We start from the raw sequence: 26,745 nt of genomic DNA on the forward strand, positions 1-26,745 counted from the left end.
TCAATCCCCAGGATTTCAAACAGCAGGGGTGGAGGAAAGCCTGTAAGGATAATTACAAGTCCTGGGGTCAAAGGTGAAAAGTCCTTCTAGACCAAACCCACCAAGCTCAATGGGGAAGATGTCAAGTAGAAGGGCAATTCTGCTATCTGTCTTATTAAGACACAGGCTGGACGGACAGAGCAGAGAATCCGTACTAAAGAATCAACTCGCGTCACTGGAGAAATCTGACACGTCCCCACTGTGAGAATAATTTATCTGATAAAATCGCTTCAGCCTCCCTGCTCGCTCCCTTGTTAAAAGCCAAAAAGCAGGTTTATCTGAGCTGAAGAATCACAACCATCGATGTGATTCTACATTACTCCTGGCAGACATTTTTGACACACCATGTAATCCCCAATTTTCTTCCCTCCGGAGGCCAGGGACTCCAGGTCAGGAGGCTTTAGTTTTACCTGGAAGACTGGGGTTTTCTCTTTCTCTCTGCTTGCTTTGCTTTAGGCTCCTAATGCCTTCCAAGGTCCCTGTTCGTTCTGGTGTTAGCCAGAGACTTCGGAAGCGGCCTATAGTTTCTTCCCTTCGGTATCATCACATACAGTTGGCCTCAGGCCGCCCTGAATCGATCACTCATGAGTCCAGGGAACGGGAACCAGTTATTTCAGAATCTGAAAGCAACTTTAAGAGACGGCGCAAAACCGGCCTGGGTTCTGGGGCGGTGTCTGCAGCCGCGGAGCTCCGGTGCTCGAGAGCGAGCCCTGCTTTGGCCATTACGTTTAGTGCATTGATTAGTTTAACCATGTGATGGTTGTTGGCGGAATCAGTCAATCGACGGTTTTTTATCGAGTGCTTACTGTGTGCAGCCCACTGTCTTAAGTCCTCGGGACAGGCCCGAAGAGTAGGTCGACACCGTTCCGGCCCTCGAGAGGCTGACCTTCCAGCGGAGGAGCTAGTAATCTAGTGGAAATGCTTCCTTTTCATATACAAAACATCACACGAGAGTGAAAGTGGCAACAAGGGTTCCTTTGGAGGCTCACTGCCACACACAGGACACAAATGCAGGCTCCCCCAAAGGGGGAACGGCAGACAATGGAGTCCATTCTTTCTCACAGGTGGATCTAGATCCTTGGAGAGGGACGGGACCTTGAGTGACCATTATGGTGATCTCTCCCCAACCCTAACATGCATGCCCCTCTGCTCAATTCCAGGTAGTTTCCTCAGCGAAACTACTGTTTTAGTGCCCTTGGGGACGGGACGGCTTGTCAGGCCAGGGTTGGTTGACCATGGTCGTTCCCGGAGTTTTCCCTTAATTTCTCCCCCAAAGCACTGCCTCCACCGTTCCGGCCCTCGAGAGGCTGACCTTCCAGCGGAGGAGCTAGTAATCTAGTGGAAATGCTTCCTTTTCATATACAAAACATCACATGATATAGAAAGTGGCAAAAAAGGTTCCTTTGGAAGCTCACTGCCACACACAGGACACAAAAGCAGGCTCCCCCACGGGGGGAATGGCAGACAATGGAGTCCAATCTTTCACACAGGTGGACCTAGATCCTTGGAGAGGGACGGGACCTTGAGTGACCATTATGGTGATCTCTCTCCAACCCTAAAATGCATGCCCCTCTGCTCAATTCTAGGTAGTTTCCTCAGCAAAACTACTGTTTTAGTGCCCTTGGGGACAGGATGGCTTGTCAGGCCAGTGTTGGTTGACCACGGTCATTCCCGGAGTTTTCCCTCAGTTTCTCCCCCAAAGCACTGCCACCACCGTTCCGGCCCTCAAGAGGCTGACCTTCCAGCGGAGGAGCTAGTAATCTAGTGGAAATACTTCCTTTTCATATACAAAACATCACACCATAGTGAAAGTGGCAACAAGGGTTCCTTTGGAAGCTCACTGCCACACACAGGACACAAATGCAGGCTCCCCACGGGGGGAATGGCAGACAATGGAGTCTAATCTTTCACACAGGTGGACCTAGATCCTTGGAGAGGGACGGGACCTTTAGTGACCATTATGGTGATCTCTCTCCAACCCTAAAATGCATGCCCCTCTGCTCAATTCCAGGTAGTTTCCTCAGCGAAACTACTGTTTCAGTGCCCTTGGGGATGGGACGGCTTGCCAGGCCAGGGTTGGTTGACCACGGTCGTTCCCGGAGTTTTCCCTCAGTTTCTCCCCGAAAGCACTGCCACCACAGGTTTCAATCAACTGCCCATTCCTCAGCAGGTGTGACCTGGGCCTCACAACCAGCACAGAATCTTACTCGTAACAAGATTCCCCTCCTCCCCGAGGTCTTTCCCACAGCTCCTTCCATTGCTGGCCAAAGGAACAAGGCCTCTGGAGTCCCGGATCACTCAGGGGGGCTTCAGAGGGTCTGCTGGCAGCAAGCTGCCAATGGACTAGAGCTGGCTCATCTATTTGCTCAGCACAGGGTCTACAGCGAATCGATCCAGCTGATTCGCGGCTCCACATCCAGAGAGGACTGGGGAGCTGCAAAATATGGTCAGTGAAAGTCAAGCACTGAGTACAGCGCTTGGCACACAGTAAGTGTGCAATCGATAACACTGATTAACTGCCCTTCTGGATAGCCCCCACCGAGCTCCTAGGACAGGAGCTGGGGACAGCTTTGGGGACACAGCACCAATTCCAGGAGACAGGCAAGGAGGAAGTGTCTTCGCTTCCCTCACCCTTCAAGTTTGGCAGCTACCATGTGTTGGCATAGAGCTGTCGACAGTATAACCCAAGAAAAGGTCCTAAATACATCACAGAAAACAGAACAGCTTTGTCATTTCCTTCTCTTCCACCCACCACTTTAAAAGGAGCAGGCGGGAGAGAGAGAGACAGACCCCATAACGTTATGGAGGTGAGCGCAAGACAGTCAGGCATTTTCACATTAGGCCACTCCCTACGCAACTTCATTTCGTTCTATCCAACCATGGGGTCCTTACAGCTCATTATATAAACATATTTAACAATATGGCACTAACATTTGGATGATTGTCTAAATATTGTATTGGTCCACTGACTGTGCCAACAAAGTGTTTATGATACGTTGTGGTAACCCTAGTAATGCAGGCATCAGGGAAGGTTTAGGGGACGGGGACCCCTTCTTCATATTTACACTAATTACACAAAGAAAAAACTTAATTTCAGCCAGATTAACATCTGAACGCATTCAAAAAGGCATGAGGTACTGGGGTGGATAGCCACATGTTTATAAAGGAATTCTGAACAGAGGGCAGAGATACCTCCTGTAGATTAGTTTCGCTCCTATGCTGCGGAGTGTTCCTTGTTTCTTTCCTCTATTTCCGCGACTGGCTTTTGTGCCCGGCCTTGGACAAAGTTTCGGAAGCTGGAAGAATCTAACTCTTTAATCCTTTAAACTGGTTCAAGAAAGGACTGGTGGGGACGATTTAAGCTGCGTCTTGGAGCAGCCATTGCTCCCTCCTTGGCATTCCCACCACAGGGCCCATCTGGCCTGAAGAAGGCAAGCCCCCCCGAGACGCTCCCATCCATTTCCCAAATTCTGACCACCACTCCCTGGGCCCTCTCATAGCCCTCACACAGGGAGTGGGCCCGGGTGGGGCTCAAAATTCCCGACGATCCCACCGAGACTAGGTAAGAGGAGACTTGGGTCACGGAGGATCTTCCCTGGAGTTCCCAATCCTTTCCTGGCAGCTGTACGTCTCCCCACATCTTCCCCAAATCCCTGATGCCTCTGCCTCTGGGCGTTCTTGAGACCCTCGTTGATCTAGGCGGAAGTTAAAATCAAAACCCACTGCTTTGGGGCACCTGCCCAATAGAACTCTAATGGAAGGCAGATACTTACATCTAGGGAATCTTCATTCACCAGGACAAGAGACATGCTCTGCGATATCAGCCGGCAGGAGTACCCTGAAAGAGATGGAGAATTCAGCCCATGTCACGTATTGGGAGGATCAGCACAGTGAAGGGCTAAATTTCCCTAGGGCTATTTCTCAGTTTGCTCATGAACCAGTCCCAGAGTTCTCTCTCCTCCCTTGAGACTCGCTTAAATCCTCTAATGCCAACCTATCTCGACCTCGTCTACCTAGCCACTGGCCCTCTCACCCATGTCCCGCACTCCCTCGCCATGAAATAGGCCAGACCACCACACTCTCCACCTTCAAAGACTTATTAAAAGCACATCAACAAGAGGCCTTTCCCGACTAAGCCCTCATTTCCCCTACTTTCTCTCCCTTGTGAGTGGCCCTTGCATTTGAATTTACACCTTTTATTCACCCCACAGCACTTCCCGTAACATTTAATTGTCTGTCTCCCCCTTTAGACTTTAATCTCCTTGTGGGCAGGGATCTTGTCTACCAATCTTGTTATATTTTATTCTCCTAAAGGCCCAGTAAAGTGCTCTGCACACAACCGATAGAGACTATTTCCTAGTCTATTAGCAATTCTATCATAGCAGGAGAAGGGGAAAGGTTTGAAACTCAAATCAGCCCAGTCCTGGAAAGGTCATTATTTCCATTCTCCCAACACTCACTCCCTGCCAAATGTAGATTTTAAGTATGACTTGTCTTAATCATGCCATCCCTGACCCAGCCGTAAACTCTATGTTAATTCAGAATTCTCTACAAGGCCTGGCAGAGTCTTAAAACTGAAGTCAGTGATTTGCTGCAGGCTTTTGATTATTTGCAGACTTTCGAGGTGGTCAATAATTGTTTGCATTTAAAGGAGACTTTTCCTTCTGAAAATTCAAAGCCCTTCCCATTTCACAGATTAAAGACAACTGAGGCACAGCTCACCGCAAAGTATATGCAAAACCACAGGCCTGGAATTAACTCCCATAAACAGGAATTTGAACTTTTGGCTTGCATTTCTTGGAAGCTGTTTAAGAGCAAATCAAAGCAGGGGGACCCACATCATTTTCTCCTGCATCTCAGGAGATCAGCGCCTTCCACCGAGTTTTTGCTTCCTTTAAAGGGGTAAGCATACTGAACTCGCGAAGGCCATCCTTTATATATAACGTGTTAGGAATCTTTAAGACAGGAATACCCACTTCTTCCAGAATTCGCTCCAAAAAACGATATTCAACTTGGGTTGGAAAACTGGAGAAAACCAAAGCAACTCCATCCAAAAAAACCCACAAAAAACCTATGGCCAATCAAGCACAGGCTGACTCTTCCAGGAGAGGGGGGGAAAAACTTGGAGACATTCATTTTACTTGGGGAAAGCTATTTTGTTGCCTACTTGCGCTGAAAATGTTGGAAATGCCGCTCAGCAATCGAGCGTATTTATTGAGCATTTACTCATCATCAATCGTATTTATTGAGCGCTTACTATGTGCAGAGCACTGTACTAAGCGCTTGGGAAGTACAAATTGGCAACATATTGAGTCAGTCCCTACCCAACAGTGGGCTCACAGTCTAAAAGGGGGCTCACAGTCTAAAAGGGGGTGCAGAGCACTGTACCACTCAGCTTATATCGAGTCCAGTCAAAGCCCTCTCTGGGGTAATTAACGGTGCCAGAATTTATCCAGAAAACATCATGCACTACATCTTCCTATGACCCCACGTACCGAAAGCACTCGCCAATGGAGTAATTAATACGGAGGGGGGGGATGGAGACTGCGTTTGTGCTCATTTCTCAAGTCGGAGGTTACGTTTTCAGAGGACATCAGTGCAAATTAACCGCCACTTACTGTTATTTTCAGTCCCGCAGTCAGACTGGCAAAGAAGCATCTGCCCTTAAGCCGGGGTGAGCCTGCTCAGCAAGCGGTACAGGTTTCCCTGTCCCTCCTGAAGCACACTGCCATTTCACCACCAAAGTAAGATCCAATTAAAGGAATAAATTGGCACTCACACCTTAGGGCACCAAATGCCGAGACCACATCCGGCTCTGTTTCAGAGTGATAAAACCATGAATTTTAAAAAGTGTTTCACCTTGGGCCCTATCTATGATCAAGACTCAGAGCAATTACTGGTTGGTTTTTTTTTTTTAAGACTATATTGCGCCCTTTGGGACTAGACCGGTTTCAAGCTAATATGCTCAAACCCAACGTGAAACGTGATTTCGGTTCCACAGGCACACCGCACAGCCGGCATATTTTCCATGAATTGGCCGGGAGGAAATCTCAACTCAAAAGGTTTGGAAACGTGGACGTTCGGGTACTTTCACACTGAAAACGCTAACAGCTGTAAATGCTTCCAACAAGACTTCCAGAGGGTCGGGCTGACGGAAGGGCAGAGAAAGCACGTTCCAATCAGGAACTAATTGCCGAACCTCTTCAAATGATGCTCCAACGGGGTTCGGGTGTGCAGAAGCAGCATAGCCCAGTGGTTAGAGCACAGGCATGGGAGTCAAAAGGACTTGGGTTCTAATCTTGGCTCCACCACTTGTTTAATGTGTGACCTTGGGCAAGTCACTTCACTTCTCTGGGCCTCAGGTACTTCATCTGGAACATGGGAATTAAGTCTGTGAGCCCCTTGTGGGTCACGGACCTCGTCCATCCTAATTGGTTTACATTCATTCATTCAGTCGTATTTATTGAGCGCTTACTGTGTGCGGAGCACTGTACTAAGCGCTTGGGAAGTATAAGCAATCAACCGTATTTATTGAGCGCTTACTGTGTGCAGAGCACTGTACTAAGCGCTTGGGAAGTACAAGTTGGCAACATATAGAGACGGTCCTTACCCAACAACGGACTCACAGTCTACCTACCCCGTGGCTTAGAACAGTGCTTGACACCTAGTAAGCGCTTAATGCCATCATTGTTATTATCATTATTGGGAGGTGAGAACATTGTATCCGGTCATATGACTGCACTGGCCCTCTCCACCGGGAGCCCTCCACAATGCTCCTTTCTGGACAACAAGAACCCCTTGGGAACAGTCACACCACGAGATAGGACTCCAATGAATCAATCAATCAATCGTATTTATTGAGCGCTTACTGTGTGCACAGCACTGTACTAAGCGCTTGGGAAGTACAAGTTGGCAACATATAGAGACAGTCCCTACCCAACAGTGGGCTCACAGTCTAAAAGACTAGCGTTTCAGGCTCCTCTAGTTGGGCAACAACATTACTCACGAAGAATTATATTGTGCTAAAATAGGTTAGATGATAGGACAGCTGCTTTCTAGGCTTTCGAAAAGCTCTGAAGGAATGGGGTATTCATTCATTCATTCAATCAATCGTATTTATTGAGCGCTTACTGTGTGCAGAGCACGGTACGAAGCGTTTGGGAAGTACAACTTGGCAACATCTAGAGACGGTCCCTACCCAACAGTGGGCTCACAGTCTACAAGGGGGAGACAGACAACAAAACAAAAGATATTAACAAAACAAAATAAACAGAATAGTAAATATGTACAAGTAAAATAGGGCAATAAATAATAAAGGGTAGTTACTATGCTTGGCACGTAGTAAGCGCTTAACAAATGCCATCATTATCATTATTAGAATGTGACTATTGGGTCTTCTAACAGGTGGCGATAAACAAAATATAGACTTTAAAAGAATAAAAGGGAGAAGTGGTAAGGTAATAGCAGAACTCTGGATATTGGATTTGGGTTTTTTTTTTATTTTTTTTCCCCCAATTCTACATGTTGCATTTTCTCTCTAAAGTCTGTGGCCTCCAATTGGGTCCTGAGAAAAGGTCTAAATTTTTGTTTAATTTCCCTTAAAAGGGTTGGGCAGGGGGGTGAGGGGGAAGAAAAATTGTAATCTTAATCATTTCCCTTCATAGCAGGCTTACTTTTGCCCCCCAGAGACAATCAGCAGCTTTATGCAGTAGACTGTTACAAATTCAGTATAACTAATTCAAAAGGATTTTCTAGTAGTTTTTGATTGGAACAACAGCTGCGGCAGCAAGCAGTCATTTTTAAACTGCAGCTCACTGTTTTATTTTACATCCACTCCTTCGAGCAGAACGCCTTTTGACAACTGAGCCTGGACAAAGACATTATCCACTTGGACTGTATTTCCTGTAGTTAGAGAACAGGAGGTGGGCAGTGAACACACGCCAATCCCCATTTTCCTGGATCTCTACAATGCAGGAGGAAGTGGTGTGAAAATAAGGCTACAAGAGAGGGTAGAGGAAGCTATTGCCACAATGGTTTTCTTCTGCAGTTAATCTCTGCAATTTAAACTAAATCATTGCAGGTTTGGAGAACCCCATTTCTAATATCTTCAGAAAAAAATGAGATCAACTCCTGGGTCACCGCCAGTTTGGAGGATTGAGGTGTAGATCTCTGTAGCAACTTAGCGGGTCTAGCGGCTGAGGTGAGGGGCCCTGGATCCCAAATGTTCCTCAGTGAAGGCCAACAGCACCTGGCAAGGATATTGGGATTTTTTTTTGGTATTTTTGCACTTAACCAAACGAAAGCAAGATGCAACTCCATCCAAAAAAAACCTAGGGCAGATCGTGCGTCGACTGAATCCAGGAAAGTGGGGTGGGGATGGATATGGAGACGTTTGTTTTTACTTGGGGAAAGCTATTTGTTGCCTACATGGCAAAAATGATAGAAATGCTCCTCGGCGATCAATCTTATTTATTTCGAGTGTTTACTGGGTGCAGAGTACTGTCCCATTCAGCTTTTGAGTCCAGTCCACTGCTCGATGAGCTGGTTAAGATAAGTCCTTCCCATTGCTCTCTTTCTCAAGGCCACCTATTAATAATTCAGCCTCAACAGTCACCAGTAGAAACAAGGCTTTGCCGTCATCAGTTCAGCTAGGAAAAACTAGGAGCCTGGAGGGCCAGTCTGCATGCCCTTTAAGACGCTCGAACCCACTGGATCCGGGAGCTCTCCATTCCCGTTCTCTATCCAGGAGCCACGCTCTCCTCCTGGCTCCTCCTTCCCCCTCTTCTACCCTCCTCCCAAACCCACACTTCTGCTCCAGGTGGGCTCACTGCTTCCCAGAAGCCTTAAGAATCTAGGATGTGAGGGTCGCACCATGACTTGGAAAGCCAATCCACCTGCCCCTTAAAGGTGAGCTCAAACGTGGGCGCTTAGCGGGGATGCGAAGGCTGTAAATTCTGTCACTCGGCTAACAACACCGTGAGGCTTGCCAACGGCCGCTGAAAAGCCTGTCAACCCGTCGTTTAAAAAAAAAAAAAGGATTTACTGAGGAGGAAGATGTTAGATAAATTTGTCAATACCATGTAAGATGGTATCCCTTCAAAGCCCTACTGAGAGCTCACCTCCTCCAGGAGGCCTTCCGAGACTGAGCCCCTTCCTTCCTCTCCCCCTCATCCCCCTCTCCATCCCCCCATCTTACCTCCTTACCTTCCCCACAGCACCTGTATATATGTATATATGTTTGTACATATTTAGTATGTACATATTTTGTACATCTTTTAGACTGTGAGCCCACTGCTGGGTAGGGACTGTCTCTATATGTTGCCAACTTGTACTTCCCAAGCGCTTAGTACAGTGCTCTGCACACAGTAAGCGCTCAATAAATACGATTGACGATGATATTTATTACTCTATTTATTTATTTTACCTGTACATATCTATTCTATTTATTTTCTTTTGTTAGTATGTTTGGTTTTGTTCTCTGTCTCCCCCTTTTAGACTGTGAGCCCACTGTTGGGTAGGGACTGTCTCTATATGTTGCCAACTTGTACTTCCCAAGCGCTTAGTGCAGTGCTCTGCACACAGTAAGCGCTCAATAAATACGATTGATTGATTGATTGATGGCCACCGGCTTGCATGTCTAGGTTCTTCAAAAAAAAAACCAAAACACCAACAAAAAACCTGCCCCCCACGCCAAGTTTGCGCCACTGGCAAGATTCTGAACTCTGCAAGTTCAGCTTAATCCATTCAAGTGACACCTTTGAAGGCTCAGATACTGTAGAGATTTTATTCACTTCTAGTGCGCAAACAAAGACTGTGAGTCACTGGGGCCCCATCTGAAATTTTACTTCAGACTCATAAATGCCAACTTATAAGCTAAACAAAGAAAACTGCCAACTCCCCCCAAAACGCTCCCACTTCGCACAAGTTCAGGCACAGACGGCCAAGATTTCGGCAGCGCGCCAGGCTAAAACGCCCTCCGGTTGACTGTGAACTAAAAGCTACAGACTACAGCCAGGTTTATGCCACACGCTACAAGGGCCAGCTCAGAGTCCGGCTTCACGTGAATAAGCAAGCTTTCTTCACACCTGCCTGAGCTCCAAGGGGAGGGTGGACTCCCATTACAGCATTCCTAGAAAACTGCACTTCAGTGAGGGGGAAAAAGACAACTACCGTCTTCATCTCGCAGAGATTGGGAAATGGAAAGCCTTACCGGCCAGGACAACGCCTGGCAATTTTTCGAAAGCCACCCCGCTTGCACAGTGAGTCTTTTAGACTGTGAGCCCACTGTTGGGTAGGGACTGTCTCTATATGTTGCCAATTTGTACTTCCCAAGCGCTTAGTACAGTGCTCTGCACATAGTAAGCGCTCAATAAATATGATTGATTGATTGATTGAGTCCATTATTTTTCGGTTCGAGTGCGAAATGGATGCAGATTCACAGCCATTAAACACAAACAGACCCCTTAGCAGCTGAGGACCAAGATTTCTCCAGTGTGAGCAGGCAACCAGGCCATCTTTTCAGCCTCTTTTCACACATGGCAGGGCGCCTAGTGGAAAGAACACAGGCCCGGGAGTCAGAGGACCTAGATTCAAATTCCCACTCCTCAACTCATGTGCGGTGTGACCTTGGACAAGTCATTTCACTGTGCCTCAGATCCCCCATCTGCAAAATGGGGAGTCAATTCCTGCTCTCCCTCCTATTTACCCTGCAAACTCAATTTAGGACCTAATTACCTTATATAGACCCCAGTGCTTGGTACGTAGTAAATTCTTAAAAGCGCTAAGAAGCAGCATTGCTTACTGGATAGAGCACGGTCTTGGGAGTCAGAAGGATCTGGGTTCTAATCCCGGTCTGCTGTGTGACCTCGGGAGAGTCACTTAACTTCTCGGGGCCTCGGTGACCTCATTTGTAAAAATGAGTGTGTAAAAAGAGTGTGTAAAAAGATTTGTAAAAAGAGTGTGAGCCTTATGTGGGACAGGGACTGTGTCCAACCTAATTAACTTGTATGTATCTACTCCAGTGCTTAGAATGGTGCTCGGCACATAGTGAGCACTTAACAAGTATTTTTATTAATAAAGGACGTAATAATAATAATAATTACATGGCCTGTCACATTCTGTTGCAGTGTTCACCCTTCCTTCCCCCTTGGGTTCAGGGATATGGAGCTGGTTGGATTAAAATTCTAAATCGGGGAAACAAAGTCAGAGTCCCAAAACACGCACTTTGGACGAGCATCTGTGGTATATGTTGCCAACCTGTACTTCCCAAGAGCTTAGTACAGTGCTCTGCACACAGTAAGCGCTCAATAAATATGACAATGAATGAATGAATCTGTGGACAAAGCACTGCTGCCCACATCATGACATTATCTCTTCGAGGCTTCATTTAGTCGTATTTACTGAGCCCTTACTGTGTGCAGAGCACTGTACTAAGCACTTGGGGAGTCCAAGTTGGCAACATCTAGAGACGGTCCCTACCCAACAGCGGGCTCACAGTCTAGAAGGGGGAGCCAGCCAACAAAACCTATTGACAAAATAAAATAAATAGAAGAGTAAATATGGACAAGTAAAACAGAGTAATACATCTGTACAAACATATATGCAGGTGCTGTGGGGAGGGGAAGGGGCTCAGTCTGGGGCTTGGCAGTATAGATACCGTCCCCTCTGCCAGAACCGGGTTTTCACTATTTACCTGGGCTGGAGCCCAGTCTAGGGATTAGAAAACAGGCCTCCGACAACCCGAGCTTGTCTGGATAAAGCGTGCCATTGTGGCGGAAGAAACCGTCGCGTCTGGGCTGATGGACGAACCGGGGACTGCTACCCACTCTAGGAGCTCACTGGGCCGTTAAGATCGCCAGGGCTGGTCAACTCCTATCCGGCGGGCAGGTTCTAGTGGGTCGGGTAGGGACTGTCTCTATATGTTGCCAACTTGTACTTTCCCAAGCGCTTAGTACAGTGCTCTGCACACAGTAAGCGCTCAATAAATACGATTGATTGACTGGGGCCAGGCTGGTGGACGGTACTTCCGATTTCAGGCTGGTCGAAGGGCAGAAATTCTCAAATCCTGCAATAAGTTACTGGTTATAGCTAGAAAAATCGTAAACTTGACACTCTCGGGGGACTAAGAAAAGGAAGAATGTCACTCCAAACAATCACCACAGGGCCAGGAACTCTAATGATCCTTTCACCTCAAAAGCAGTAGCATAGCTTAGGGGAAAGGGCACATGCCAGGGAGTCGTAGGACCTGGGTTCTAATCCCGCCTCCGCCTTTCATCTGTTGTGACACCTGGGGCAAGTCACTTGACTTCTCCGTGGCTCAGTTCCCTCAACGGCAAAATAGGAAATCGACATCTGTTCTACTTCCTACTTAGACTGTAAGCCCCGTGCAGCACTTGATTATCTTGTAACTACCCCAGTTGGGCTTGTTGATAATAATAATAATAACAATAATAATAATGATGGCATTTATTAAGCAAAGCACTGTTCTAAGCACTGGGGTGGATACAAGGTGATCAGGTTCATTCATTCATTCAATCGTATTTACTGAGCGCTTACTGTGTGCACAGCACTGTACTAAGCGCTTGGGAAGTACAAGTTGGCAACATATAGAGACGGTCCCTACCCAACAGTGGGCTCACAGTCTAGAAGGGGGAGACAGAGAACAAAACATTTTCACAGAATAAAATAGATAGAATAAATATGTACAAGTAAAATAAATAAAGGGGCTCACAGTCTTAATCCCCATTTTGCAGATGAGGTAACTGAGGCACAGAGAAGTTAAGTGACTTGCCCAAAGTCACACAGCCGACAATTGGAGCTGTGAGTGCTGAACAGATACCTTTATTTCATCATTACTATCCGTTTATTTCCGGGAGCTTTCGCTGTTCTGAGCTGAGAACCCAGGAAGGCTTTCCTTTTCCTATTTGTCATCCATTTCACCTTCAACCTAGTGCCCGAGTCGCATCTTGGCTGCGCAGCTCTGTGCCCAAACACGCTCAAACTAGGGGTGAGCCGCTCAAGTCCTTACCGATGTTGATGGCCGTTTCCTGTTTGTCTCCGGTCAGGATCCATATTTTGATTTCAGCTTTCATCAGCGTGGCAATGGTCTCCGGAACACCTGCCTGAAGGCGGTCCTCAATGGCCGTAGCCCCGAGCAGCAGTAAGTCCTGGATTTGGATGAAAAAAGAAGAAAGAAAAGTGTTGCTGATCATGGCTTGGAACACCGTCAATAACGGAATTAACGATGGAAAACCCTGACCGGCAATTTGTAGTCGTGGGATTCTTTCTGGTGTGGCTATCCCACTTCCTCTACCTCGAGTCCGTATTTCTGGCTGATGAATGGTACCGAACGGTCTTGATCAGATGGATGGCACTATTTCAAAACCTACTACTCTTTGAACTGGCCAGGGCCAAAACCCAGCCTGGTACACTAACTCGGCAAAATATTCCAAATCCTCAGAGCACGGACACGCCAAATGCTCGGAACATTCATTCATTCATTCGTATTTATTGAGCGCTTACTACATGCACAGCACTGTACTAAGCACTTGGGAAGTACAGATCGGCAACAGACTCATCGCCTCTCCCAGCGCTTACACCCATTCTCCGTCTCCAAAATAGTCACGCGATGGTGTGTGAGATCATTTAGCTGGAATCGTTCAACCCATTTCCAGTCGGCCGTGCGTCCTCTGCTCAAATCCTGAGATGGGATTGACCAGATTTATACTTCTTTCAGCCCTGGGCAGCATTAGTGCTACTGGAAGCTAGAGGATCTGTAGCGTGGCTCAGTGGAAAGAGCCCGGGCTTTGGAGTTGGAGGTCATGGGTTCAAATCTCGGCTTCGCCAACTCTCAGCTGTGTGACTTTGGACAAGTCATTTCACTTCTCTGGGCCTCAGTTACCTCACCTGTAAAATGGGGATTAAAACTGTGAGCCCCCCGGAGGACAACCTGATCACCTTGTAACCTCCTCAGTGCTTAGAACAGTGCTTTGAAACATAGTAAGCGCTTAACTAATACCATCATTATTATTATTATTATTATTATTATTATTATTAATAATCCCGGCTCTGCTACTCGCCTGCTGGGTATCTTCGGGCAAGTCACAACTTCCGTGGGACTCACTTTTCTCAACTGTAAAATGGGGATTCAATATCTGTGCTCCCGTCTACTTGACTAAGGGCCCCATTAATCATATTTATTGAGTGCTTACTGTGTATATCTATATATGCACACACATATATATATGTTTTGTTTGGTTGTCTGCCTCCCCCTTCTAGACTGTGAGCCCATTTTTGGGTAAGGAGCAGCGTGGCTCAGTGGAAAGAGCCCGGGCTTTGGAGTCAGAGGTCATGGGTTCGAATCCCGACTCTGCCACATGACTGCTGTGTGACCTTGGGCAAGTCACTTAACTTCTCTGAGCCTCAGTTACCTCATCTGTAAAATGGGGATTAAGATTGTGAGCCCCACGTGGGGCAACTTGATCACCTTGTATCCACCCCAGCGCTTAGAACAGTGCTCTGCACGTAGTAAGCGCTTAACAAATGCCATTATTATTATTATTATTATTTATATGTTGCCAACTTGTACCTCTCAAGCGCTTAGTACAGTGCTCTGCACACAGTAAGGGCTCAATAAATACGATTGAATGAATGAATGAATGAATACTGTGTGCAGAGCAGTATACTAAGTGCTTGGGAAGCACAATACAGCAATGAACAGTGGCATGCCCTGCCCACAGTGAGCTTACAGTCTGGGGGTGGGGGGAGATAGACAACAATACAAATAAATTAAATGACAGATAAATAAGATAAATACAGATAAATAAAATGAGGCAGTGTGGCTCAGTGGAAAGAGCCCGGGCTTTGGAGTCGGAGGTCATGGGTTCGAATCCCGCCTCCGCCACATGTCTGCTGTGTGATCTTGGGCAAGTCACTTGACGTCTCTGGGCCTCAGTGACCTCATCTGTAAAAGGGGGATTAAGACTGTGAGCCCCACGTGGGACAACCTGATCAGCCTGTATCCTCCCCAGCGCTTAGAACAGTGCTTGGCACATAGTAAGCGCTTAACAAATGCTGATTATCAAGCGCTTAGTGCAGTGCTCTGCACACAGTAAGCGCTCAATAAATACGATTGATGATGATAGGTACCAAAGTACTGCGGTGTGAGGAGTGGGAGGTGGGGAAAAGTGGGGCTCAGTCTGGGACGGTCTCTCGCAGATGTGCCTTCGATAATCAATCAATCAATCAATCAATCGTATTTATTGAGCGCTTACTATGTGCAGAGCACTGTACTAAGCGCTTGGGAAGTACAAATTGGCAACACATAGAGACAGTCCCTACCCAACAGTGGGCTCACAGTCTAAAAGGGGGAGACAGAGAACAGAACCAAACATACCAACAAAATTAAATAAATAGGATAGAAATGTACAAGTAAAATAAACAAATAAATAAATAGAGTAATAAATAGAGTAATAATAGAGTAATAAATATGTACGATAAGGCTTTGAAGCTGGGGAGAGTAACTGTCTGTCGGATTTGAGGAGGGAGGGCATTCAAGGCCGAAGGCAGGACTCGGGCTAGGGGTCGGTGGCGATACAGGAGAGACTGAGGTACAGTGAGAAGGTTAGCACTAGAAGAGCAAAATATGTGGGCTGAGTTTTAGACGGTGAGAAGCGAAGTGAGGTAGGAGGGAGCAAGGTGATGGACCGCTTTGAAACCACTCGTAAGGAGTTTTTGTTTGATAAGGAGGTGGATGGGCAACCACTGGAGTCTGAGGAGCAGAACGGTTTTTTTTAGAAAAAATGATCCGGGCAGTAGAGAGAAGTGTGGACTGGAGCGGGGAGAGACAGGAGGCTGGGACGCCAGCAAGGAGGCTGATGCGGTAATCCCTGCAGGACAGGATGAGTTGACCGTACTAACGTGGTAGAAGTTTGGATGGAAAGCAAAGGGTGGATTTTAGCGACGTTGCGAAGGTGGGACCGACGGGATTTGGAGACGGAGTGAATATGTGGGTCGGATGACAGAGAGGAGCCACGGATAATGCCGAGGTTACAGACTTGTGAGACAAGGAAGGATGGTGGCTCCCCGTGTGAGACAGGGACCGGGTCCCTCCTGATTAACTTGTATCAGTGCTTAACATCTGTTAAGTGCGGAAATACTATAAAAAGGTGTTTTGAAGCTAGAATTGATTTTTACGCTTTTTCTGGTTCCCTGGGATAGACTTAAATATACCATAAGGGTGTAACAAGAAAAACCAGCTTTTAGTCAACTTAGATTCAAAAGAGTCTCTTAACCGTTTCACGCTTGACGCCCACACACACAAAAAGAGTGGTGCTTGTGGAAGCCGAGACTCAGCACAAACAGCCTCAAATAAAAATGATTTCATTTCAATGCTGTGCACTGACTTCAAGGGAACTCTGAATATCTCTCCCTCGGGAAGAGACGCAGTGGCAATTAATCAGCTTGCCACCTGGCTACCGCCAGCTCAGACGTGTGTTGACGTTCTACTGGCTGAAATATAAAAGTGGTTTCACACCTTCACCTGGCGTTTGCTAACTTAGATGAAAAAAAAAACGGGGACTTTTTGAAGTCAGATTCTCCCAAAGAAACATCCATAAGCATTATAGTATTTAAAGCCAAGGCTACGTGTCTAGATCGAACCCAGGGTATGAAATGCCTGCTCTTGTGGCATCTGTAACACTACGTATGTTGCATAAATATCCACAGATAATAATCATAATGACAACGATAATAATAATAATAAGGTGGCCAGAAACACTTAATTGCTTTCCCATCCGCATAGCGTGAAATTTCCTAAGGGATCACCCCCTCGTTCTGCTCAGGATGTGATGACGATGATGGAGCCTCCCGTCAGGAATGATGGATTAGCCTCGGGCCTGACAATTCAGGATGGGGAATCCGAACGGAGTCGTCACGCACAACACCGGTGGTCGCGCTCCCTCATTCCTCCCTGTCGCATCCCTGCTGGGGCACGAAATTCAATCGGCGAATACGTGGCCTGGGATGTGGCCCAAAGTGTAGATTCTGCTCGCATTCGCCAGCTATGAGCCATCACGCCATTGCAGAAATGAGAATTTTTAAGCCTCACATTTCCTGGGATTTAGAGCACGGTTATATTTACCGAGTGTGCGTCCATTAAAGACCCCTTGGCTTTAGCAGTTTGCCCATCCTATGGCCTGGGCTAATTCTGTCCATTACTCCCAGTGCACATGAATGTCACAAAACTTAAGTGTGCCCTTTCAGAAGTAGGTAAGTGCCCTTCTGAGAGTAGTTTCATACCCAATGATTCATGATTCACCTTACTAATTTTACCATTTTGCTTTCAAATTTATCAAGATGGATGCTTCAGCTTTTCCATGACAAATCTGGGGTTGAGCGATCCAAATAAATCACTGCTGCACTTGATTCAAGCATTTTCCCAGGAGAATCTCGAAACTACAAGACACGTGTGTTTTTTTTTAAAAAAAGTCAAAAAATGGTCTAATTCGATAAACAGACCGCTTAATAAATCCCCCGGAGCTACTGAACACACCTGCATTGATTCATCTCGGTGCAAATCATTTCTCCAAGAAGTTCAGGCAATTCATTCTGGGTGAAGTTTACCTGATCTCATTCATTAATTATACACACTCGTGAGAGCTTTCAGAGAGGAGATGAAAGTATAGCAGTGACCGAATTTTGGGCCTCACCCCTCCTCTCTCCTCAACAGCATCCCCACCCTCACACGATACCCTCTGCGGTCGGCAACTTTCCTCCTCCAAGACTTCACCACAGAGGAGGTTCAGGGAAAGCCCAAGGTAGATAGAAATTGGGCTAAAGGGACGCAAAGCCGGAGTGACTGACTGCCTCCCATTTCATTTCCTCCAAACTACTAAGATGCAATGAGTTAGTCTGAGCGGTCGGGCCCGTGCTAGTCAGAGGTCACGGGTCACTCTATAAAAATCACCGTTTCAAAGATCCCAACGGAACGAAAGCTCCCATGGTTTCTGGGGAGAAACGGTGTTGGAAGAACACTTAAAAAATGCCCCCCAAAAGGAGAGGAAAAACAAACACCTCCCACTAAGCTTTAGATGGAAAGTTTTAATCCCAAAGAGGTCCCCCCTGCCCCGGCCCCAAATTACGACCCACTTTAGTCAGTGAAGTGCACTTTCCAACCCAGACGATCACTAGATAATTCAGAAGATGTTCACGAAAGGAATAAAAACCCTACATGACTGTCTTGGCTTAGGCACGGACAGCCTACATCACGAAGGAAAGCTACGTGAAGCAGCCTGGGCCGCCGAATATCGGAGGCGGGTCGTGAAAAGGAAGTCAATTTGGTATTTTAGCGACGCGTTAACTCTTTTAGGACCCCGGGGTCTCTTTCAATCTTTCGCTGCTCTAGGGGCCTGAGAAAGCTTAGCGTACCAATGGCTGAGCGATTGCCTCCTTTCCCTCCAGCAGGATGGAGGCCAATGTTTCACAGCAATGCATGTCTGCACATAATCACCCTTAAACACTGTTTGGAGCAAATGACAGCTGTTCCAATACAGTTTGAAGTTTACAACCAACCCAGGACCTCGGAGTACTAATTCAGCTCCTGATTAAAGGGGCCGCTTCAAGCCAGTCCATGCTCCACCAAGCTTGGACGCTCTACACCTCCTATGACTTCAGCGTCTTAGGAATGTCCTCCTCTTTTCTCCTGCTGTTCCTCTTCCATGCTGGCTTCGGAGACGTGGCTTCCCCCCGTGCTGATTAGAGGGTGGCTCCCTGCACTCCGTTTTCAGGCCCTGACTTCCAATCCGTCAGAATGCAAGCTCCGTGAGGGCAGGGAACGTGCGTCTTGCTTGGCTGCCGTTCTCTACCGAGGGCTTAGGACAGCGTCAGGCACACGGGGGGCTGCTGAATAAATACCACTGACTGGCTGAAGGCTCTGACCCTTCCTTTCTAGCCAAAGCTCCTGGGCAGGTTCCCCTCCTCCCATGATTTAATTCAAGACGAGGACAAACCCAACTCGGGGAATCTACCAACTCTGTCATATAGCGTTCTCCCAAGCCCTTAGCAGAGCGCTCTGAACACAGTAAGCGCTCAATACATATCAGTCCCCCCCGTGGGACAACCTGATCACCTTGTAACCTCCCCAGCGCTTAGTAACTGCTTTATAAATGCCATTATTATTATTATTATCACTGATTGATCTATCCAAACTGACCCTCTCCCTCGAGTGCAATTGGACTCGATTATTTCCCCATCATAATATGGTGGACACAGCCACGGTAGACCAGCCTGCTCTGATGCCACCCACTCCCGGACAACCGTCTCACGGTAGCCAGAAGCAGCACCTGTCTCTCAAAGCAGGAAGTCTTAGGTAGCCCAGATGATAATTTACATTTACAGGGAGCGTCAACTTTGGCTCCTATTATCCTCAGTCCACTGGCAAATTCTGCTACCTGCCAACCTCTCCACAGATATCCGGTCACCTCCACTCAAAGCGGAATCTCGATCCAATTAATCCATAGCATTCGAATGCTGTGTAACACTTGACTAAGCGCTTGGGGAGCACAATAAAATATAGTTGATAGACACGATCCCTACCCAAAGGAGCCTATTGACTAGAGGAGACGATCTGTCCTCCTAGCTGGCCTCCTTGCCTTCGGCATCATTCCCGCTTCTAGACTGTGAGCCCGCTGTTGGGTAGGGACCGTCTCTATATGCTGCCAACTTGGACTTCCCAAGCGCTTAGTACAGTGCTCTGCACACAGTAAGCGCTCAATAAATACGACTGAATGAATGAATACCATGAACCCCACTCTGTGCTGGGCCGCGGCCCGCCCGGAGGAGGAGGTGCGATGGACAGAAGGGAAGATCTGCTACAGGGGGATGGATCCTTTGGCATCTCACTTCTCTGAGCCTCAGTGACCTGTCTATATGTATATATGGCTGTACATACTTATTAGTCTATTTATTTTACTTGTACATATTTATTCTATTTTATTTTGTTAATATGTTTTGTTTTGCTGTCTGTCACCAGTATCTATGTTTATATGTATTTATTACTCTATTTCATTTGTACATATTTATCCTATTTATTTTATTTTGTTAATATATTTTGTTTTGTTGTCTGTCTCCCCCATCTAGACTGTGAGCCCGCTGTTGGGTAGGGACTGTCTCTATGTGTTGCCGACTAGTACTTCCCAAGCGCCTAGTACAGTGCTCTGCACACAGTAAGCGCTCAATATGTCCTCCCTCCTCCCCCTCCCCATCCCGTCCACCTTACCTCCTTCCCCTCCCCACAGCACCTGCATATATGTATATATGTTTGTACGTATTTATTACTCTATTTTACTGGTACATATTTATTCTATTTATCTTATTTTGTTAATGTGTTTTGTTATCTGTCCTCCCCTTCTAGACTGTGAGCCCACTGTTGGGTAGGGACCGTCGCTATGTGTTGCCAACTTGTACTTCCCAAACGCTTAGGACAGTGTTCTGCACACAGTAAGTGCTCAATAAATACGACTGAATGAATGAATGAATAAATACGGTTGAATGAATGAATGAATGAATGTGCCAACTGTGCTCCCCTCCTTGCTCCACCCTCAAGCTGGGATCTTTTCTATCATAGAAGCCAGTCCTGCTCACCTGGGAGCGCACCTTTCCCCCATTTCCCTTAAATAGACAGCTTTCAATCTTCCAGAGTGCTTTCCTAATACTAATAATGACTGCTATTACTATTATCGTGGTATTTGTTAAGTGCTGGGGTAGATACAAGTTAACCAGGTTGGACTCAGTCCGTGTCCCAGATGGGACTCCCAGTCGTAATCCCCATTTTACAGAGGAGAGAAGTGAAGCACAAAGAAAGTAAACTGACTTGCCCAGGGTCACACAGCAGACAAGTCGGGGAGCCAGGAGTAGAACCCAGGTCTTCTGACCCCAAGGCCCGTGCTCTTTCCACTAAGTCAACTGTTCCATATATCTGTTCTCATTTATCCTATTAACACCCCTTTGAATAATAATAATAATAATGATAGCATTTATTAAGCTCTTACTATGTGCAAAGCGCTGTTCTAAGCGCTGGGGAGGTTACAAGGTGATCAGGTTGTCCCACGGGGGCTCACAGTCTTAATCCCCATTTTACAGATGAGGTAACTGAGGCACAGAGAAGTCAAGTGACTTGCCCAAAGTCACACAGCTGGCAACTGGCAGAGCCGGGATTTGAACCCATGACCTCTGATTCCAAAGCCTGGGCTCTTTCCACTGAGCTACGATGCTTCACTTTTACAACAACAGACACGTTCCCTGCCCACAGTGAGCTCACAGTCTAGAGGGGGAGACATACATTAATATAAATAAATAAGTAAATGACACCTATATACCTAAATGTGTCTGTTACATGGTTATACTGTACTCTTCCAAGCGCTTAGTACAGTGCTCTCCACACAGTAAGTGCTCAGTAAGTACAACTGACTGACTGACATTCTCTGTCCCTCTGTGTCCTTCTTCCTAGAGCCACTTTGTGGGCAGAACTGCATCCCTGCTGGCATGGCATTCTGAGGGCACCGAACATATTCTACTTATTTTATTTTGTTAATATGTTTTGTTTTGGTGTCATCAATAATAATAAAAAGAAGAACGAAATATGTTAAGTGCTTATACTCTCAAATGGCACTAAGCGCCGGGGTGGATCAGTCAATGGTATTTACTGGGCACTTATCGTGGGCAGAGCACAAGAGTGTTGGACTGACGTTTTCCCTGCCCCCAGTGAGCTTACACTCTAATAAGGGAGACAAACAGCATAAATAAATTACAGATATGTACAAAAGTACTGTGGGACTGAGGTAGGGGTGAGAATCCCCATCCTCCCTAGCACGCAGATCCAAGTGTACGGAAGAGAGAAGGAGTAGGGGAAAAGAGAATTTAATCAAGTCATCCCTGGGAAAACTTGGGCCCAGAGAAGTTAAGTGATTTGCCTAAAGTCACGCAGCACGCCAGTGGCAGAGCCGGGACTAGAACCTGGTCCTGAAATCAAAAGCTGTGTTTTTTCCATAACATCACAAACCTGATAACCTTGTAGCCTCCCCGGCGCTTAGAACAGTGCTTTGCACATAGTAAGCGCTTAATAAATGCCATTATTATTATTATTATTATTATTATTGCATCCTTTCACTTCTGCTTCTCACCCAGTGATTCAACTTCTTTCAGTAACCCTCCTTTAGTTTAGGGGTCCAAAATGTCTTGAGTCAGCTCTAATTAATGCCTCTCTCTTCACCCTCAGCCTCCTCCAGCCAACCCCATCTCTTTCCACCCACCTACGCGGGAAATGCTACTCACCGCCCTCCTCATCTGATTTTTCTCCTCACAACTCTGAGCCTTTAGGATTGGAACACCCTCCCTCGCATTCATTCATTCAAGCACACACCAGTCTTCCTTTTTCTCTTCAGATTTTTCCAAGTGCTCCTGGAAAACACCACCCCCTCTACAAAGCACCGTCTACTAGGGGAAAAACACCGTCTACATTTGCCCACAGACCCAACCGACTCAAGCGGCACTCTGTGTGGTGGCGAACGCAAAGGCTGAGAACGTGCTGGGCGTCGTTGGCAAAAGTTCAGAGAATAACGCAGGAGAAAAAGCAAGAGTTCTGCCTGCATATCATCATCATCATCAATCGTATTTATTGAGCGCTTACTATGTGCAGAGCACTGTACTAAGTGCTTGGGAAGTACAAATTGGCAACATATAGAGACAGTGCCTACCCAACAGTGGGCTCACAGTCTGAAACCGAGATACACCGGTATTTGGAATATTGCAGACCTTTCCAATTGCCACATTTACGAAAGACGTGAGAACTGGAGAGAATACAGAGGAGGACAACCGAGATGATCAAAGGCTGGAGAATCCTGTATATAGCAGCATGGCAAAGATTACCGCTCTTCAATTTAGACAAATGAAGACAGAAAGGGGACAGTTTTGATGCTTATAAAGTCACGAGTGTGCGGCTGGGGTAAATACAGAATCTTTCTTTACTACATCCAAAAGCAACAGGGTAAGCAGTATTGCAGCCTCAAAGCGGTAGGATCAAACCAGAGGAAATGCCTTCCCACAATGGGAGGGAAACACACGTAGGACCACAAATATCGGGTCTCTCCGAGCATCCTCTGATGCCGCTGTTCAACCTGGGATCTGGGATCGGCTGGACCACTGGTTATAATAATAATAATAATGGCATTTATTAAGCGCTTACTATGTGCAAAGCACTGTTCCAGGCACTGGGGAGGATACAAGTTGATCAGGTTGTCCCACGAGGGGCTCACACTTTTAATCCCCATTTTACAGATGAGGTAACAGGCACTGAGAAGTTAAGTGACTTGCCCGAAGTCCCACAGCTGACAAGCGGTGGAGCTGGGATTTGAACCCATGACCTCTGACTCCCAAGCGCATGCTCTCCCCACTGAGCCACGCTGATTACTATTTATGTTCTGGTGACACAGGGGCTCCAAGGACCCAACTGTGATATTCCAAACAAGACATGCAGAGGATCTCCCAGCCAAGGGAAGTTTTCACTGGCGTTTCAAGGTTGGAACCATCTGAATCAATCAATCGTATTTATTGAGCACTTACTGTGAGCACAGCACTGTACTAAGCGCTTGGGAAGTACAAGTTGGCAACATATAGAGACAGTCCCTACCCAACAGCAGGCTCACAGTCTAAAAGCACGTGGCCAGATTACAAATCAGCATGGAGGACAGCTAGTGGTACGACAAAAGCTCACAAGAATACCCCTGGGGGTTAAGAGACTTCGGTTTGATCGGGATGACAAAAGGAAAACGCTTACTTTGTTTTTCAAAATGACGACATTAGGTTTACACCACCTTCTAGGAGCTTTCCCCAACGATATAACAACAATTTCCTATTCCATTTATTTTATTTTGTGAATATGTTTCGTTTTGTTGTCTGTCTCCCCCTTCTTGACTGTGGGCCCGTTGTTGGGTAGGGACCGTCTCTAGATGTTGCCACCTTGTACTTCCCAAGCGCTTAGTACGGCGCTCCACACACAGTAAGCGCTCAATAAATACGATCGAATGAATGTAACCTCAGTTCTTGAATGAAGCAAATGAGATCGCTTTCACCGTTCATAATACAGACTGAACCAAACAATCAAGTTCGACTCTGACTTACGCCGGGCTGATCTCCGGTTACGGGATGACTGTGTCGATGGTGAAATTTTAGACTTTGAGTCGCTTACTTATGAGAAGACTTTCCCAGGGCCTACCGTGAAGTGATACCATAAAATACCACCGCCACCCAGCCTCAAAAGGAAATCTGTGCGGACCCAACTCAGCTCCACTGGGTTATAACTCCTCGATGTGGGCTGGGGAGCATATCTACCCACTGCATCGGACTCTCCCATTCATTCGGCTGGTCAATCGTATTGATTTAGAGAAGCAGCTTGGCTTAGTGGCAGGAGCCCGGGCTTGGGAGTCGGAGGTCATGGGTTCTAATCCCGGCTCCGCCAATTATCAGCTGTGTGACTTTGGGCAAGTCACTTCACTTCTCCGGGCCTCAGTTCCCTCATCTGTAAAGTGGCAATGTGAAGACTGAGCCCCATGTGGGACAACCTGATCACCTTGGATCCCCTTAGAACAGCACTTGGCACATAGTAAGCGCTTAATATACGTATATATGTTTGTACATATTTATTACTTTATTTTACTTGTACATATCTATTCTATTTATTTTATTTTGTTAGTACGTTTGGTTTTGTTCTCTGTCTCCCCCTTTTAGACTGTGAGCCCACTGTTGGGTAGGGACTGTCTCTAGATGTTGCCAACTTGGACCTCCCAAGCGCTTAGTACAGTGCTCTGCACACAGTAAGCGCTCAATAAATACGATTGATTGATTGATTGATTAGGAAAATGAAAAGTAGTGACGCTTGATATTGGGGAATTCACCGCATTTTCTTCTCGGCAAGGGGACCCTTTCTTGGCAAGGGGAAGCCCGCCCTGCTGGAGTTACCTTTTCAATGATCTCATAACACTCTTCCAACCTCTGGGCTCGGTCTTTGAGAATCGTACTGGCTTGGTTGTAGGTCTGCAGCCATTCCTGGTAGGTACTCTCGGAGAGGTCGACGTAGGCGACGCACAGGGTCCGCAAACCTGGGCAACGGAAAGCGAACGAGCCTCGTCACCTCGCGATCACAGACTCAAGTGCAGAGTGTGGAGCTCCTTGGGGGGGGGGGATCACTCCGCTTGAAGCTGAGTGACCTGACAACGCAGTCCGGTGGCCACAAGCACGAGGCTTCTTGGCCGGAGCTCTTGGCCACCGCTTTCTTCAGACAGCATTTTCATTCTAAAATATCCCTGCAAGCTGAGACCTCACTGGTGAAGATCCCACCTTAGTGGGGGCTTTTCTGTCTGGTCCTGAATTCCAATTCAGGACACACACAAACACACAAACGCGTGCATAACTGCCATTATATCTTGAGACAACACTGTCTAGACAGGAAACACGATTCAGTTCTGAGTCTCACAATATTGGTGAACTAGCAGTGTACAGGCGCATCTGTGAGATCGCTGTGGGCAGGATTCAAGCGCTTAGTACAGTTAGTACAGTACAGTTAGTACAGCTTAGTACAGTACAGCTTAGTACTGCACACAGTAAGCGCTCAATAAATACGACTGAATGAATGAATGGTTGAGTCTGTTCATTGTTATAATGTACTCTTCCAAGCGCTTAGTATTTCATTCATTCAATCGTATTTAGTGAGCGCTTACTGTGTGCAGAGCACTGTACTAAGCGCTTGGAAAGTACAATTCGGCAACAAATAGAGACAATCCCTACCCAACAATGGGCTCACAATCTGGGGGGTGGGGGTGGGGGGCAGTGCTCTGCACAGAGTAAGTGCTCAATAAATACGAGCCCACTGTTGGGTAGGGACTGTCTCTATATGTTGCCAACTTGGACTTCCCAAGCGCTTAGTACAGTGCCCTGCACACAGTAAGCACTCAATAAATACGATTGATTGATTGATTGATTGAATCTAAATAGAGTCAGGGTTTCCTGAGGGATGAAAGGGAGGATTCCTACAACTGGGTAGAAAAGGATTTTTTTTCCCCGACACAGGGATCACACCTACCAACTCTAGTGTATATTTCCATGTGCTTAGTAAAGTGCTCTGCACACATTAATAATAATAATAATAATGATGGCATTTATTAAGCGCTTACTATGTGCAAAGCACTGTTCTAAGCACTGGGGAGGTTACAAGGTGATCAGGTTGTCCCACTGGGGGCTCACATTTAATCCCCATTTTCCAGATGAGGGAACTGAGGCCCAGAGAAGGGAAGTGACTTGCCCAAAGTCACGCAGCTGACAGATGCCGGAGCTGGGATTTGAACCCACGACCTCTGACTCCAAAGCCCGGGCTCTTTCCACTGAGCCACGCTGCTTCTCAAGCACATTAGGCACTCAATCAACACCATTCATCGCAGATTGATTAGCAGCGCTTAGAACAGTGCTTGGCACATAATAAGTGCTCAACAAAGCTCATCATTATTATTATTTATTCCAGCAACTATAACTGCCCATCTTGTAGTTCCTATCGATACCAGTAGGGGGCTCCACAAGGGCGCTGTATAAGCAGGCTGTGAGCCATCATTCAATCAATCAATCAATCAATCGTATTTATTGAGCGCTTACTGTGTGCAGAGC

General features: G+C 46.7%; 1 protein-coding gene across 1 annotated transcript in view; it reads right to left on the bottom strand.

The window, feature by feature from the left end:
- ATP8A2 (ATPase phospholipid transporting 8A2) overlaps positions 1 to 26,745 on the bottom strand; it is a 333,778-nt gene that overhangs the window by 199,669 nt on the left and 107,364 nt on the right. The window contains exons 22-24 of the mRNA XM_038762117.1: positions 25,051 to 25,190; positions 13,067 to 13,205; positions 3,813 to 3,877 (exon numbers count right to left, since the gene is read on the bottom strand). Coding sequence (XP_038618045.1) covers positions 3,813 to 3,877; positions 13,067 to 13,205; positions 25,051 to 25,190 — 344 coding nt within the window. The remainder of the gene's footprint in view (positions 1 to 3,812; positions 3,878 to 13,066; positions 13,206 to 25,050; positions 25,191 to 26,745) is intronic.

Source organism: Tachyglossus aculeatus, chromosome 20 (assembly GCF_015852505.1).
Source record: "Tachyglossus aculeatus isolate mTacAcu1 chromosome 20, mTacAcu1.pri, whole genome shotgun sequence".
NCBI lineage: Eukaryota > Metazoa > Chordata > Mammalia > Monotremata > Tachyglossidae > Tachyglossus > Tachyglossus aculeatus.